The sequence below is a fragment of the Pimephales promelas genome, chromosome 8 (assembly GCF_988280905.1).
Source record: "Pimephales promelas chromosome 8, fPimPro1.hap1.1, whole genome shotgun sequence".
Taxonomy (NCBI): domain Eukaryota; kingdom Metazoa; phylum Chordata; class Actinopteri; order Cypriniformes; family Leuciscidae; genus Pimephales; species Pimephales promelas.
In genome coordinates, this window is record NC_142776.1 from 39,505,571 (window position 1) to 39,522,537 (window position 16,967).

General features: G+C 45.9%; 2 protein-coding genes across 26 annotated transcripts in view; both read left to right on the forward strand.

Moving 5' to 3' along the window:
• caskb (calcium/calmodulin dependent serine protein kinase b) overlaps nt 1–4,802 on the forward strand; it is a 34,345-nt gene extending 29,543 nt beyond the window's left edge. For 6 of the 15 annotated variants that reach the window (XM_039654515.2, XM_089134582.1, XM_089134583.1 and 3 more), the window contains 4 exons: nt 1,393–1,473; nt 1,714–1,794; nt 1,907–2,262; nt 3,870–4,802. In XM_039654515.2, the coding sequence (XP_039510449.1) occupies nt 1,393–1,473; nt 1,714–1,794; nt 1,907–2,262; nt 3,870–4,046 (695 nt within the window). In that variant the 3' untranslated portion in view covers nt 4,047–4,802. The remainder of the gene's footprint in view (nt 1–1,392; nt 1,474–1,713; nt 1,795–1,906; nt 2,263–3,869) is intronic. The other 9 variants (XM_039654546.2, XM_039654576.2, XM_039654578.2 and 6 more) reach the window with 3 other exon arrangements.
• A 568-nt stretch (nt 4,803–5,370) lies between these two features.
• Nucleotides 5,371–16,967, forward strand: part of LOC120465143 (ubiquitin carboxyl-terminal hydrolase 9X) — a 34,646-nt gene continuing 23,049 nt past the window's right edge. Inside the window, exons 1-19 of one of the 11 annotated variants that reach the window (XM_039654784.2) lie at nt 5,371–5,466; nt 6,775–6,959; nt 7,349–7,551; nt 7,764–7,909; nt 7,990–8,069; nt 8,303–8,415; nt 9,073–9,291; nt 9,619–9,734; nt 9,836–10,087; nt 10,321–10,459; nt 11,470–11,622; nt 12,041–12,145; nt 12,730–12,936; nt 13,131–13,267; nt 13,850–13,983; nt 14,271–14,358; nt 14,644–14,986; nt 15,312–15,407; nt 15,485–15,696. In XM_039654784.2, the coding sequence (XP_039510718.2) occupies nt 7,471–7,551; nt 7,764–7,909; nt 7,990–8,069; nt 8,303–8,415; nt 9,073–9,291; nt 9,619–9,734; nt 9,836–10,087; nt 10,321–10,459; nt 11,470–11,622; nt 12,041–12,145; nt 12,730–12,936; nt 13,131–13,267; nt 13,850–13,983; nt 14,271–14,358; nt 14,644–14,986; nt 15,312–15,407; nt 15,485–15,696 (2,621 nt within the window). In that variant the 5' untranslated portion in view covers nt 5,371–5,466; nt 6,775–6,959; nt 7,349–7,470. Of the gene's footprint in view, nt 5,467–5,496; nt 5,751–5,781; nt 5,952–5,990; nt 6,128–6,774; nt 6,960–7,348; nt 7,552–7,763; nt 7,910–7,989; nt 8,070–8,302; nt 8,416–9,072; nt 9,292–9,618; nt 9,735–9,835; nt 10,088–10,320; nt 10,460–11,469; nt 11,623–12,040; nt 12,146–12,729; nt 12,937–13,130; nt 13,268–13,849; nt 13,984–14,270; nt 14,359–14,643; nt 14,987–15,311; nt 15,408–15,484; nt 15,697–16,967 lie in introns of those variants that run through there. The other 10 variants (XM_089134573.1, XM_039654799.2, XM_089134574.1 and 7 more) reach the window with 10 other exon arrangements.

A 16,967-nucleotide genomic window follows, 5' to 3' on the forward strand; every position in this document is an offset into this window, starting at 1 on the left:
TCATATTGTTGAGTTGTGTGTGGAGAGCCTGATGTGTGTGTGCTGTACTGTAATGTGTGTTTAACTGACCCCTGTCCACTTTACACGCTGTCTCCCTTTACTGGCCCCGCATGTAAGTAACTAATCGTGTGGATCGTCTTCTCTTTGCTAAGTAACAAGCGGTTGCTGTGTTTTTCGTGTGTGTGTGTGTGTGTGACCCACATCAGCTAGTACTGACACGAGCTTGTGTTTTCCTCTCATGTGTCATGTTGAACTGCAGACTGAGACTCGACACACACTTCCGGCTGGAACACACACCGCACACCTGAAGAGATCTGAACACACACTCTGAACCGTTACACATGTTTGATCTCCTGCACTGGAATCGCAGCGTCACATGATCAGTCAGTCTAAGACCCGATCAGCGGTGTGTGGACTGGAGACGGGTGTGTGTCGTGTGCTCCAGCCGCTCCAGTACAGCTGCACGATTGATCAGGACTGAACCCGTTACTCGTCACTGATCAGAACACGTCCATTGATTAATAAACACTATAAGCCTTCATATTTTCATGATGATAAAGTCTGTTTGTAATAGAGCAGGGCAACGGTTAATCACGATTATATGTGTATAAACACACACACACGCATGCATGTATATCTGTAGGAAATTTCTGCATGTATATGCTGTCACTTTACATGGGAAGAAAAGAGGGTTTCAAAAAAATAATATACACACACAGTACACACACATATATTTATTATGTGAACACACACTTTTATTTTGCATGTGATTAATCGTTGCCCAGCAATATTTCTACTTCAGTGCTAATCGACATTACCTCAGTCAGCTGTCCTGATGAAGTGTGTGTGCAGTAAAGTGTGTTATTGAATGTTGTCTTCTGTTGGACGAGAGGTTCATAAATGCGTCTCATGTCTGGAAAGATGTTTGACGCGTGTTGCTTCTTCTAATGTTCGTTATAAGCGACTCAAACTCGCGTCAGTGTTTCAGAGCGAGCCGCGATTACGGAGCCGAGCTTCACTGACACGCTGCACATTAACGATCATCACAGACTTTGAGATTTCAGGATCACGATAAGCCAAACGGGTTTAAGTGGGTTAGTTGGGATTAATCATGCAGCGCTAACCATCACTCGTCATCATTCACTCGCTCAAACACAGGAAGTGCTGCACTGTAATCTGCAGTGCTCATCGTAATAGAGCAGCATGAACATTCTGCTAAACGTCTCGCTGACGAGTGATCGAGGACAGAATTGAACAGTCAAAGCATTTATGTGACTCGCACAACATTAGACAACGTTTTAATTCATCTCGGCATGTCTCATCACATTTGAATGGAGTGACATCATTTCCTGTGTCACGTCACTCGCTGATCCAGCTCTCTCTTTCCTCCAGTGTTTGACCAACTAGATCTGGTGACGTATGAGGAGGTGGTGAAGCTGCCCGCGTTCAAGAGGAAAACGCTGGTGCTGCTGGGTAAGAGACCGGACACACCAGAGACTCAGAGTCATCCTCCAGTGTTCTCAGAACATGTGATGAACGAACGTTCTTCCAGTCACGTGATCATTAGCACTAAAACATGATTTCTGCATTGATCATGGGAACGGTTCAGAGAACAGGCAAAAGTAACGATCCCAGAGTGTTTGAGGAATGATACAATGAACGTTTTGAGTGTTCAGAGATCGTGTGTGTGTGTGTGTGTGTGTGTGTCCGCAGGCGCTCACGGAGTCGGCCGGAGACACATCAAGAATACTCTCATCGCCAAACACCCCGACAGATTCGCGTATCCCATCCCACGTAAGACTCGCTCCATCATTCACATGATTGACCCGCATGACCCTCCTGTGCGACTGACCGCTCTCACACACACACACACACACACACACACACACACTCTTCTCCCCAACAGACACGACCAGACCTCCGAAGAAGGACGAGGAGAACGGGAAGAACTACTTCTTCGTGTCACATGACCAGATGATGCAGGACATCTCCAACAACGATTACCTGGAGTACGGCAGCCACGAGGACGCCATGTACGGCACGCGGCTGGAGACGATCCGGCAGATCCACGAGCAGGGCCTGGTGGCGATCCTGGACGTGGAGCCGCAGGTACGGGCCGGCCCGGATCCTCCCGCTGTCTCCCCGAGCGCTTCTGACGAGCTTGCGTTGTGTTCACAGGCGCTGAAGGTTCTGCGGACCGCCGAGTTTGCGCCGTACGTCGTGTTCATCGCGGCGCCGACCATCACTCCCGCCATGACCGAGGTGAGCACACTCACACACACTCACACACACTCACTCATTCACTCACGCTTCACTGCATGCTGCATGTGTGTTGACTGGTTCTGTTCTTGCGTCTCCGGGATGCTCTCAGATCCCTCGATGGTGCAGGAAACTTCCTGTAAGTAAAGTGTGTGTCGGTGAGTCGCTCCATGACAGGCTCCATCACACACACACACACGCTTTTGAAGATCTCTGATGTGTGATTGGTGCATCCAAATGCAATGATTCCGAGACGATCTTTAAATATAGAGTCGAACCGCACATCATCCAGACTCCAGATATCAGATGTGATGATGTTCACTCGTGTGATCAGGACACTATAGTCTAAAAGTCAAAAGTTCATAACTCTGAGTTCTGCTCATATTTATCACCGTTTTCTATAATTATAGCGAATAAACTGATGATGTTGAATTGTCTGGATAACGTTGGTTCGACTGTGAGTTCACACACGGGCTTCTCCTGGAGCGACTCGCTCAGACGGAGTGTGTTTGTGCTAGATCGCAGGTTCTGTTGTGCTAATGCTAATACAGATGTTTTAGAGTAGCTTCGTATACGCTAATGCCGCTGTAAATCGAGATCGACCAATAATCAGTGTTCCCGATGTTTGTTTAAGCTTTTTATATTTATTAAATATATCAATAACACATTTTTCTTAAAGGTACACATGCATGTGTGTGTATTTAGACATACTAAATAATTATACACCACACACACACACACGTTATGTTAAAAACTTTTATTTTAGACAATGGGCTATATGCACGCATCAGTTCCGCATTTGACGTAAGGATGCTCGTCCATTTCCGGTTGTGTAGATTAAAGCAGAGGAAAACCGAGGAAAACGGGATTATGGCAGAGTCTTCAATATTTACTGTCCTTCAGTCTTTGAAACGAAACGTACATACGTTTAGATGTAATTTTATATATAGTTATATTTATTTAATATAATTTTTAAAAGAAGCATAAACACAACAAGGGGTGTCTGTTTTATCTGTTTTTGTGACTAACGTTTCATTAGTATAACCATGGAGTATAAAATTCAATATAAATTCTCGGTATTGCATTGGACTCTATGATCGGCGGAAGTTATCGAGCATCCTTAATCCTTCACCGGAAATACCGCCGTGCATAGAGCCCATTAATGGCTATTTTGTGCCTCAATGCAGAACATGAGATCCACGGGGAGGAGTCGGATCACGATCCAAGGGGTGGAGATGGGTAGGATTAGGGTGGGGTTTAGGGTTAGGGGGCGGAGTTGGTTAGGTTTAGGTGTATGTAAGGTGGGAGGAGTTGGATCTGGATTTCATGTTCTGCAGTGAGGACCATCTCGTTTTGTGTGCAAGAAGGCAGTACATTTGAGTGATTACAGTAGTAAGGGTTAAAAGCGTTTGTTCAATACAGTGAATTCTTATGATTCTCAAAAACAGGAATCTAACAAACATCGGCTCTGTGTATCGGGCGATCTCCAGCTGTGTGATTGTTCAGTGTCGTCGTGTACATGTGTCAGTGTGTGCTCCTCCAGTGATGTGTGTGTGTGTGTGTGTGCTCCTCCAGTGATGTGTGTGTGTGTGTGTGTGTGTGCTCCTCAGGACGAGTCTCTCCAGCGGCTCCAGAAGGAGTCTGAGGCGCTCCAGCGCTCGTACGCTCATTACTTCGATCAGACGGTCATCAATAACGAGATCGACGACACCATCCGCATGCTGGAGGAGGCCATCGACCTGGTGTGCAGCACCGCGCAGTGGGTGCCCGTGTCCTGGGTGTACTAGCCACACACACACACACACACGCACGCCACGGACTACAGCGCCGAGTGTTGTATATACCTATACATATATAAATATCTATAAATATGAATATATAAGTCATAGATATGGTCCTGTACTGATACCGAGGGGGTTGATGACATTTTATACTGTTTTCTTTTTAAATGTACGAGACGGCGTCTCTGAGCAATGATGAGCACAGTCTGTCAATCAATCCTTGCCTGTGGGCGTGGCTTCATGACTCCACCCACTGACGGTGTACAAGCACAGCTCTCACACACACACACACACACACACACACACCCCTCTGTTTACAGTAGGTTTGCACAAGGGCAGCTCTTCCTCGGTTGCTCCTCTTCCTCGACGTGTCCGTGTCTCTCCCGATCCCGGACGGACGCTTCCCTCATTCCCAGTGTTCGTGACGTGTTTGTAAATGTCCTGGATTTGATTTCTCGTGCGGAAACGGGCTGGAAAATATTCATTCCTAGATCGATCCTTTCTGAAAATGTGCTGTCTTAAAGAGTATTATTGTTTTACTCCCGAGAGGATTTTATTGTGTGTAAATGTTTCAATGGTGCGTTCCTTTTGCGGTTGAAATGAAGTAGTGTGTGTATAATCACCTGAACAGACTGTGTGAACTCTTCATTTCATATTGCCCTGTGTACATGATCTCTGCAAAGGACAAAACTGCTCTTCGATATTTTTTTTTTTTATCTATTTCCTTTCATGTGTTGAATAAGTAAATTGCTTTTGAAATCAGGTCATGCATGTTGTTTTTGTCAGTGATGATGATGATGATTTAAAACGTAAACTTTTGTTTATTTATAAAGATGTAATATCCGTCCAGCAGATGGCGCTGTTTCACACACAGCTCGAACAGAGAGTGTGTAAAGTCAGAAATCTGATCAATGTTTTATAAGCAAAGTATGAAAGCGCTTTCAGTTGGTTTAATAACACAGACAGACAGAGTTGGGCTTGGGTATTATTTTTATGAAAATATAGATCAACTTCTTAAAACAAACAAAAAAACAAACATCTGATTGTGAAGCGAAGGGGGTTTAAACTGCTCATATTCCTCCAGTAGATGGCGCTGTTCCTCTCTCACACACTACATCCAAAAGACAGCCCTAGCTGTGTGTGTGTGTGTGTGTGTGAATGCTTTAAAATGCAAAAATGTCTGATGATTTAATAATACAGACAGAGTTGGGCTTGTTTATTATTAGAATTAAGGAAATATATAGGAAATATATATATAAAAGGTTTTTCCAACAACAAAAAGCGGTTTGCTTGTGTAGCTCACGGTTAAACACGTGACAACGTGATGACGTCATCGTTTTCCGGGTCCTGTGCTCGTGCTGTCACTCACTGACGCCTCCTGCTGGAATAACAACACACACGCTCGCACACACTGATCAAACCTCAGGTAAATATTCACACCAGCAGCTCAGGAATCCTTACAGCGAGTTGCAGTAGTGTTGTCTTCGTAGGCAACACTTTTGTGAAGCTTTGAGACGCGGTCGCGGGCATTTAAACCTCAGACGGGCCGCGCGCGTCATTCTAGAGGAGCCGAATACCAGCCTCCACACACCGGCTCCGTTAGCGCTGGCTCGGAGAGTAACAGTTGTGTGGGGCGCGCGCCTGGTGACTCGGAAAAAACGGCCGAAACACGCGAAACAAACACTGACGGACTGCAGGAGCGCGCCGCGTGTGAGCGATGAGTGACGTGTGTTTCTCATGGTTAAGTGACACTACAAAAATGAGCTCGCGCGCCTGACACGGTTACCCGCTCCTGTGAACCGGTTTTCTGTTTGTTTGCGGAGCAAAATGGCTGCTGACTGACACACACACACACACACACACACACGGGTAAACACAGACTGAGCGGCCTGGTTTGATCTCGTGTACGCGGTAAGGTTGACATGATGATGATGATGATGATGATCAGAGAGAGAGAGAGAGAGAGAGAGAGAGAGTGTCGCGCCATTGATGAGGTGGAGCGACGGTTACCACTATAGCACTGATGCTAACAGGCCTCAATAACAGCCGCACGAACACAATGACAGATTCTAACTAAGCGTCACGAGGTGTGCTTTTATGCGGGTGTTTGGATGTGCTCGTGTTTGTTTTGTAATGTTTATCTTGTAATGTTTGTCTCTGCTGAAATATAAACGTTAAGAGCGCGAGCGGAACGCTAATGCTAACTGTGGCGGTTTCAGAAACTTGCCTTTAAAGTGATTCCTTATCAGACTAAACTGCTAATAATGACTGTCATTTGAACGGCTGTGTGTGACAGATCGGTGTGCAGCAACAGGAATGTGATGCTAATGTTAGAAGACTATATTTAGTGTAAAAGCTCTATTGATCAGCTCCGTTTCCTCGTGAAGGTGATTGACAGCTCGTCATGTTGATATTTACATGTCGAGAGTGTGTGTGTGTGTGTGTGTGTGTGTGAGTCTGATGATGAGAAACATGTTTCATAATGAAGTCTCGCCGTGTTATGTGCAAGATCTGCAAATAAATAGTAATTGAAAAACGTTTAGTGTCTGTCATGTTGCATTTCCACTGTATTTCTCTGGGCTGCAGGTGTATTATTTACATCTGTTATCTACATTTTATGCATTTATTTATTTAACTTTTTTAAATTTGATTGAATGTAGTTTTGTTTATGTGTTTATGTTGCGGCCTGTGTTTTGAATTGGACTGAATCGTTTGACATGTTGTTTCTCATCAGAGCACACCTGTGTGACAGGAAGTGTGTGCATGTCACTTCCTGAGCGTGGCGGACCCAAACACTCGGTGTTCTCCAGGGGTGGGTGTGGCGCTCCAGAACGGCTCAGCTGTGTGTTGGTGAGGCGTTGTTAACCTTCAGCGCTCCTGCTCTTCATCTACACCGGCTATTCAGCCTTCTCTTTATTACTGAGCCCATTTCACCCTTATAAGTGCTGCAACACACACACACACACACACACACACACACATAGACCAGCAGGGTGTCAGGACAGAAACACACACGTCTGATGATGTTAACAGATAAACTGTACGGCACAGAACAAACGTGTGTGTGAGTGTCTATCTGTGTGTGTGTGTCTCTGTCTGTGTGTGTGTGTGTGTGTGTGTGTGTGGACGGACGAGAGCAGCTGGTGTTCAGCGGTTAAAGTTAGCAGCGGCATCTGATCCGCACAGACGTCTGAACTGAACTCGTTCAGTGTGTGTGTGTGTGTGTGTGTTGATCTGCTGGTGTGTGTGTGTTTGTCAGTGTGTGTGTGTGTGTGTGTGTTGATCTGCTGGTGTGTGTGTGTGTGCAGGTAATGCCATGGTCTCTGAGGCTCGTCCTGAGCTGCCGCTGCTTCGGTCTCGTTCTCTCGGATGCTGGAATCGGGGAAACCCGTAAAACACTCAATCGGACCGGTTCAGCCGCGCGTCGAGCATGACGGCCACCACCCGCGGGTCTCCTGTGGGGGGCAACGAGAGCCAGAGCCAGGCGCCCGACGGCCAGACCCAGACCCAGGTGTGTGTGTGTGACAGCTCAGCTCAGCAAACACAGTCTGTAAACACAATGTGCATCACATGACCTTTCCAAAGGCGTCCTCTGGGGCTCCTCCATCCAGCTGAGAGCTTTCAGGAGGTCCAGATGAGCGTCGCTTGAACCTGTTTCTGAGGAGCTGCGAAAAGCTTGTGTGTGACGTCGCGTTGTTGTCGTCCCCTCGTGTGTGTGTTTAGATGCTGTTGCCGAACTCCTCCGATGAGACGTCACCCATCAGTCCACCTGAGGACGTGGTTCAGGCAGAAGCTCCGCCCACACAGGAAGAGGAGGAGCCTGCCTTCCCACACACAGACCTGGCCAAGCTGGACGACATGATCAACCGGTGAGCCTGAGGCCTCTCACAGTGTGTGTGTGTGTGTGTGTGTGTGTGTGTGTGTGGTAACGTGTGCTCCTCTGGTCCAGGCCGCGCTGGGTGGTTCCGGTTCTGCCCAAAGGAGAGCTGGAGGTTCTGCTGGAGGCTGCGATCGAGCTCAGCAAAAAAGGTCTGAGAAACATCATCAACGGCATTAATCATTCGAGAACCGCAATATTCCTGCAGTTTAAACCAATCACTTTAAATAAATAATTAATTCATTATTAAATATTATTTTTATTATAAATTTTAGTATTACGCTAAACACAAATCCAAGTAAAAGGCTTCCACTGTAAGCAGCATGACTGAAGTCACACAAGTATTAGTCTGACCTGGTGTGTGTGTGTGTGTGTGTGTGAGAAGGGCTGGACGTGAAGTGTGAGGCCTGTCAGAGGTTCTTCCGCGACGGTCTGACCGTCTCCTTCACCAAGATCCTGACGGACGAGGCCGTGAGCGGCTGGAAGTTTGAAATCCACGTGAGTGTGTGATCCGTCTCTCGGACCTTCACTAACCCTGATCTCAGCCACTTTCCTGCAGTTTGAACCGTGAACACACACACACACACACACACACACACACACTCACACACGCACACACACACACACACTCACACACGCACATTTCTTTTGACTCGATTCTACAATGTTAATTGTTTGGGAAAAAACTCCTTCCTCGTTTTTGGGCAAAACTGGGCAAAGAATGGGAAAACTGTAATGCATCTCTCAGCCAACACAGATGTGTGTGTGTTTGTTTACTAATTCAAAATCTTGGTTAAATGTGTTATAACAGTGTTATAACAGCGGTTTGTGGAGTTCAGCCGCTGATTACTACAGCCGTCTCGTGGCTAGCGATGTTATTGCTTTTTTGTTATTTTTATACCAGCATACGACGACACCGCGTTTGTAGGGTTACGCTGTCTGATCTTACTGGAAGGATTTATTGTACTGAAGTTAAAGAAATATTAAACATAACGTACAAATAAGCATAATTCGCATAGAAGCTATGGTAAATAAATTCAAAAAATACTCCCGCCCCCTATTTATTTTATTGAAGATAGTGATGTAGCATTGATTTAAACATGTTTTGATCTCACCTGAGGCCTTCGTGTGTGTGTGTGTGTGTGTGTGTGGCAGAGGTGCATCATCAGCAACACACACCGGCTGATGGAGCTCTGCGTGGCCAAGCTGGCCCAGGATTGGTTCCCTCTGCTCGAGCTGCTCTCCATGGCCACCAACCCGCACTGCAAGTTCCACATCTACAACGGCACGCGGCCGTCCGAGAGCGTCCCCGCAGGAGCGCAGCTGGCCGATGACGAGCTGTTCGCCCGGCCGCCCGACCCGCGCTCTCCCAAGGTGCACTGCTTCATCTCTCGCTCTCCACTGGGTGAACTCTCAATGAGTTTAAATTGCTGCACAACATATCCAAATATTGCAATATGGCATTATGTATATCGCATCGGCTGGCGGTAACTGGGTCATGAACAGAAGACGGAGAGTCACTCGCGGTTCTTCGCTGAATAACTTTAATACGAAGCAGGATATATTTCATTCAAACTACGCAGTGCTTTATTTTACACATGATTTATTCACGCTATTGTAACACTCGAATATTGCAGTGTTTATTCTGAATGATTTCTGTGTGTGTGTTGGGTCGTGACCCGTCGTGTGTGTGTTGCTCAGGGCTGGCTGGTGGACCTCATCAATAAGTTTGGCACATTGAACGGGTTCCAGATTCTTCACGATCGCTTCATGAGCGCTCAGGCTCTCAACGTGCAGATCATCGCCGCTCTCATCAAGTAAGTCCCTCACACACACACACACACACACACACACGTGCCTGACGCTGACGGCTCTCTCCCCGCCTCTGGGCCTCATCCACCCGCTCTCTCTCTTCCAGACCGTTCGGCCAATGTTACGAGTTCTTGACTCTGCACACGGTGAAGAAGTTCTTCTGGCCCGTGATCGAGATGGTGCCGCAGTTTCTGGAGAACCTCACAGACGAGGAGCTGAAGAAAGAGGCCAAGAACGAGGCCAAGAACGACGCTCTGTCCATGATCATCAAGTCCCTGAAGAACCTGGCGTCCAGAGTTCCTGGTCAGGAGGAAACCGTCAAGAACTTGGAAATCTTCCGCTTGAAGATGATCCTTCGGTGAGATCCTCAGGACACGGGTGGCCTTTTACTGTAGCTGTAGACTGCACACATGAGCCAGATTCTGTTCCGCTAGCTCAGAGAATATGGGCATCGTTTATACTATTCATTATTACATTAGTTATATTCAAATAAATGTATTCTTTATATTATTACTATAGGTAACGGTTGATGTCATGTGCACGTTCTCGTCTGCTCGGGAAGTCTATCGAGTCTTCTCTTCTGCTTTACAGGTTGCTGCAGATCTCCTCGTTTAATGGGAAAATGAACGCGCTGAACGAAGTGAACAAGGTGATCTCGAGCGTGTCGTATTACACGCACCGGCACGGGAACCCTGAGGAAGAGGAGTGGCTGACAGCGGAGCGCATGGCCGTAAGATCCTGTCAATCAGTCCGTCATCGCGTGCGTCTCAATCTGTGCTCTCGCTCACTGCGCGGCTGGCGGCTGTTGAGCCTGATGACTGTCCGGGTCCCACTTCATACATTAATACTAAAACATTTTCATATCTATCTATCTATCTATCTATCTATCTATCTATCTATCTATCTATCTACCTATCTATCTATCTATCTAACTATCTATCTAATAGACTAACCCAGGAAGGGTCACGGCACTTCCATAATGTGTGGTATTGTTAGTTTCTCTGCTTCTGTTGTTCTCATTTGTAAGTCGCTTTGGATAAAAGCGTCTGCTGAGTGATTAAATGTAAATGTAATATTAAAATAGGAATCGTTTGAAAACGTAAACATAAAAACCGTCTTGAAATCGGACACGGAAACGGCACTTTAGATCAATTGAGCTGCTTAATTTTTGTGATGACAACTTCAAATTTGGAACTCAAATCGGTTCGACGTACGGCTTTGAGTTTCCAGCAATTTTAGAGTCCAAATTCTTTAGTATAACATGTGTTCGTATGAAGTAAAAATGTTTAGTTTACTACATTTGCTTTACAGTAAACCTAAACTTCTATAACTTCTCTGTCTTCTGTAAAAGAGACCAGCGTGAGTCTGTGTTCTCACCGTTGATGAACTGAACCAGTCCAGATCTGTGATCGAAACCAGCCGTGATGCTTCACATGGACAAACTCTCCGACCATTACATACCGTATATCTGACATTCCAGCCGTAAATGAATCACGTTCACGGCCTGTCTATCAGTGTATGTTTATGCAGAAATATAGTTCAAATCATCAATCACGTGTCGTCAAGTGTTTTCACAGTGCATTATGGGACTTTTTAGGTAGTGAACGTTCCATTGGGACAGCCCTGATCAGTGAACTAGGGAGCAGATTGAGACGCACCCACTGTTCTTGGTGTGTGTGTGTGTGTTAAACCTCGTGAGATGCTACAGGAAGTGCTCATGATGCGTGTTGTGTGTGTCAGGAGTGGATTCAGCAGAACCACATTCTGTCCATCGTGCTGCGAGACAGCCTCCACCAGCCGCAGTACGTGGAGAAGCTGGAGAAGATCCTGCGCTTCGTCATTAAGGAGAAAACTCTGACCCTGCAGGACCTGGACAGCATCTGGGCGGCTCAGGTACCAGCCTAATGCTAACGCTAACACTCATGCTAGCATACATCCATCAGTAGGGCGACACCACACCTGACCATAACTCTCTACAGTTACAGTCCCCTGTAGTCCATCATTTTATCACTTAAAGCTCATCTTTGTTCTCCAAAATGACATGTGGAAAGCTTAAAATATCTTGAGTGTAACTCGACACCCTCGCCTCATTTAGTATGTGCGGTTCTATGAATATGCAAATGAGCCCCGCCTCCACTCACTCAACTCAGAGATCCATCTTTGATCCAGTCTGACTTGCTAAGTTTCATATTCAGCTATATTCTTGATCTCCTGCACTGACAGCATTATATGAGGACTGAGCTGGACGAGTGTGTGTGTGTGTGTGTGTGTGTGTGTGTGTGTGTGTGTGATCTCTGCGCTGTCTGCTCAGGCTGGGAAACATGAAGCGATCGTGAAGAACATGCATGATCTGCTGGCCAAGCTGGCGTGGGACTTCTCCCCGGAGCAGCTGGACCACCTGTTCGACTGCTTCAAGGTAACCGCACACACACACACATTATGGGCAATAAAGGGAGATTCTGGTTCTGGTTCTGCATTGATTTTATTCATTTTCAGGAATATTGAAGCTTTTTTTTGTGCAAGTGAGATGAGCAAAAGCCTCTAAATGCCATTTGAAATTTTCTTCTTTAATGATGATTTTTATCAAACTTGTATATTTAAGTTCAGCAATTTCACTTAAATAACAATTAATAGGTAATTATCATTGCCATTTAAGTGAAATCACTGAACTTAAATATACAAGTTTGATAAAAATGATCATTTTAGAAGAAAATTTCAAATGGCACTTAGAGGCTTTTGCATCTGAACTCTTCAAATATACTCTCACATGTAGTCTAGAACTACAACTACCATCATGTTTGCACACACACACACACACACACACACACACACACACACACACACACAGTCAGTAAATGTGAAAACAGTGATTTGCGTTGCTTATTTGAAAAAGTAGCTCTGTTATTAGATGTTTATTTTAAAAGTAATGCGTTACCTAAAGAAGGCTGTGTGTAACGAGTCCCCGCCCCTGTGTGTGTGTGTGTGTGTCGGCGGCCGCAGGCGAGCTGGACGAACGCGAGTAAGAAGCAGCGGGAGAAGCTGCTGGAGCTGATCCGCCGGCTGGCCGAGGACGATAAGGACGGGGTGATGGCTCATAAAGTGCTGAACCTGCTGTGGAACCTGGCGCACAGCGACGACGTGCCCGTGGACATCATGGACCAGGCCCTGAGCGCACACATCAAGATCCTGGACTACAGCTGCTCTCAGGTCAGAGTTCACCTGTGTGCACTCGCTCTCACCCCTAGGCTGAGCAAAACCTCTGAGTAATATGACACGCCGGTGTTTGCCAGATGAGAAGAAGAATTTTGAGATTATGTTGATTGGTTTCTGTGCTAAGCTCTTTGAATGGCCATAGTGTGTGACGCGTGCTGTGTAAACGGAGCGGTCTCGCTGTCGTACAGGACCGGGACACGCAGAAGATGCAGTGGATCGACCGCTTCATCGAGGAGCTTCGCACCAACGACAAGTGGGTCATTCCGGCTCTGAAGCAGATCCGCGAGATCTGCAGCCTGTTTGGAGAAGCTCCTCAGAACCTCAGGTGTCTGACACACACACACACACACACACACTCCGTGAGCCCCGTCTGTGTGTGTGCAGGGCTCGGACAGGGGCGTTTTGAAGTCCTGGAAAACAGCCATATTTATGAAAAGTGCTTGAATTATTGAAAGACAAGATATATGAAATTAATGTTTAATTTTGTCGATAAAAGGATCTTTTCACACACAATGAGCGCTGCACCCGTCTGATACAGATATAGAGGCATTTCTCGTGGCTTTTAATGTCATGTTGCTCTTATAAAGTATACGAGACAGCTTTTATTCACGCCAATCATATATTCATCAGAATAAATCAGTTTGAAAATGGAAAGTGATATCTTAGTCATAGTGTCCTTTCAGTGGTTAAAGTTCCAGCAGTCGCTGCATGTGCTGCACTTTATTTGTACCATCTTGTTTTATTAGTATATTTTTATTTATCTGTTTACTTTATTAGAATTGGAAAGATAGTAAAGAAATTAGATAAATGAGATCTCTGATAGAAAAAAAAGCTGTCCTTGAAAGTCCTGTAATTTCATCTTACAGTATCTTACGAACCGTGTGTGTGTGTGTGTGTGTCGGAGCAGTCAGACGCAGAGGAGTCCACATGTGTTCTACCGCCACGATCTGATCAACCAGCTTCAGCACAATCACGCGCTCGTCACGCTGGTGGCCGAGAACCTGTCGGCGTACATGGAGACCATGAGGCAGTTCTCCAAAGGTCGGTGTCCTCTGTCGGCTGATGAACTACGTTTACAGGCACCCAAAGCCCTCACGTGAACACACCAGTTGGCCGAGTTAAAGGTGTTCAGTAGACCTGACATATTCATAAATTAACTAAATTAACAACTTTTTGACGACAAAAAACCATCACTGAAGCTGGACTGACGCTGCCCTCTTCTGGACACACACACTGCTGCATTATTGTCCTGTATCTCTGTAAAGTGCTGTGTAAGTAAAGCTGACGTGCCTTGATGTAAACGTGCCTGTTGTGATGTTTTGTCTCAGAGTCTCCAGGATTCGATCCTCAGACGGTTCGGGTGGGCAGCCGCTACAGCCACGTACAGGAAGTGCAAGAGAGACTCAATTTCCTGCGGTCAGTGATGCTCTTGTCTCACACTAGTGTCTCGAGTACCGACTGCCAAGTTGGCACTGAAATTTTTAAAATGTGACTGAGCGCAAGATCATTGTAGCCAATCACAGGCATATCCAATGAGCGCGTGAACACACATCGGCCAATCAGAGGCAATTACGAATTAAAATTTCAGTACCGACTTGTTGCCGAGGTCAGTACTTTAGACAATACACACTCGCTCTGAGGAGTGTTTGCTGTTCTCGCAGCGCTAACCGTGTGCTAACCGTGTGCTAACCGTGTGTCCAGGTTCCTGCTGAAGGACGGCCAGCTGTGGCTCTGTGCTCCTCAGGCCAAGCAGATCTGGAAGTGTCTGGCGGAGAACGCCGTGTTCCTGTGCGATCGCGAGGCCTGCTTTAAGTGGTACTCCAAACTCATGGGTGACGAGCCGGATCTGGACCCCGATATCAACAAGGACTTCTTCGAGAACAACGTGCTGCAACTGGACCCCACGCTGCTGACGGAGAACGGCATGAAGTGCTTCGAGCGCTTCTTCAAGGCCGTGAACTGCAGAGAGGGGAAGCTGGTGGCCAAACGCCGGGCCTACATGATGGACGACCTCGAGCTGATCGGGCTCGACTACCTGTGGAGGGTAAAGCCCTGAACCATCCGTGTGACGTCACCGCACTAGCGTTACGCCTATCGAGACACATTCGTCTGTCACTGCACAAGATTTACATTATATAGAGCTGGCAATATATTAGGCCACGATATGATATCACGATTTTAAAGGGATGGTTCAGTCCTTGAAACCTTGAAATAGAACCGGCGAATATTTTTTTTTTAAACGTTAGCATCTCCGCGCAAACTTAAAGCCACAAATCTGTGAAAACGCTGACGCACTCCTTTGACGTTCATCGATTTCATCATCAGTGACACACAGGAAATGGAGATTGTCTGCTGTTTTCTGTCCGCAGGTCGTGATTCAAGGCAGTGATGACATCGCCACACGGGCCATAGACCTGCTGAAAGAGATATACACCAACCTCGGACCCAAACTACAAGTGAATCAGGTGACCCGTCCTTCCCGCCCAGCGGCCCCCGTCAGCGCAGCCGAGCTCTACATGACCCCTGCTGTGTGTGTTCACAGGTGGAGATCCATGAGGACTTCATCCAGTCGTGCTTCGACCGGCTCAAGGCGTCGTACGACACGCTGTGTGTTCTGGACGGAGACAAGGACAGCATCAACTGTGCCAGACAGGAAGCCATACGCATGGTGCGGGTCCTCACGGTGCTCAAAGAGTACATCAACGAGTGTGACAGCGACTACCATGAGGAGAGGACCATCCTGCCCATGTCCAGGTGCTGACACACAAATGAGCCCTTCCTGTGGTTCAAGGTCACGGGGTCGTGGTCCCTCAACATCCCCTCCCTCTATCAGCCAATCGCTTCTCTTCTCTGAGGATGAGGGCGGGGCTAGAGCCCGACCCATAAAGGATTTTGAAGGCCGATACCGATACAAATATTTTTGGGTTTTAAAATCCGATATTCCGATATATCGTCTGATATTATTTTTTATTAAATATTGTTGGACTTCACACACGTGTAAAAGAAAAGCTAACTTTTCTGCACAAGATATACGGTTGATACTTTTTCTCTACGTCTAAATGTTCACTCCGCGCAAGTCTAAATTACATTTTACAATGCAGGGACTGTAACTAGAGATATGCTGGTTATAAATACAGTAATCATTACTTTATTTAGACAGAAAAAGTTCATTGTGGTTTCCAAGCTCATTAATGTTAACGTTAGCGGTCTTCCACTGATGATACTGGCATTAGCTAGCTTTGTGGTTAGCTAGTCTATCTATGATGAGCCATAATTTAGCAATAGATAACATCATACTGCAAATTGTAAAACATACATTTTCAATATAACAGGCCAAGGAGAGATGATTGAAGTGTGTTTCTTCCGTTTTTATTTTATTTTTTAAATATTAATTTATCGGCCATTATAGCTGCCGATACCGATATTATGGAAAATGCCTAATGTCGGCCGACATTTTTTTTTACCAGAAACTTTTGAGTTATATATATATATATATATACATATTTGCAGTATGATGTTATATATATATGTGTGTGTGTGTGTGTATATACATATATATATTTATATATATATATATATATATATTTAAATAACAATACTGCAATTTTTTTTTTTCATTTTTTGGTAAAGTTTTAGCATTTTGAGTTTGAATTTTGAGCATTTTTAGTTTTTTCTGTGTGTACTGAAGCATTCCTCATGTTCCTTTCATCCCGAAGGGGCTCAGATTGACCCGAGAGGATTTGCTAATGTTTTAGATTTCAACCACAAAACTCAAACTGTTGTGTACACTCACCGGCCACTTTATTAGGTACACCTGTCCAACTGCTCGTTAACACTTAATTTCTAAGCAGCCAATCACATGGCGGCAACTCAGTGCATTTAGGCATGTAGACATGGTCAAGACAATCTCCTGCAGTTCAAACCGAGCATCAGTATGGGGAAGAAAGGTGATTTGAGTGACTTTGAACGTGGCATGATTGTTGGTGCCAGAAGGGCTGGTCTGAGTATTTCAGAAACTGCTAATC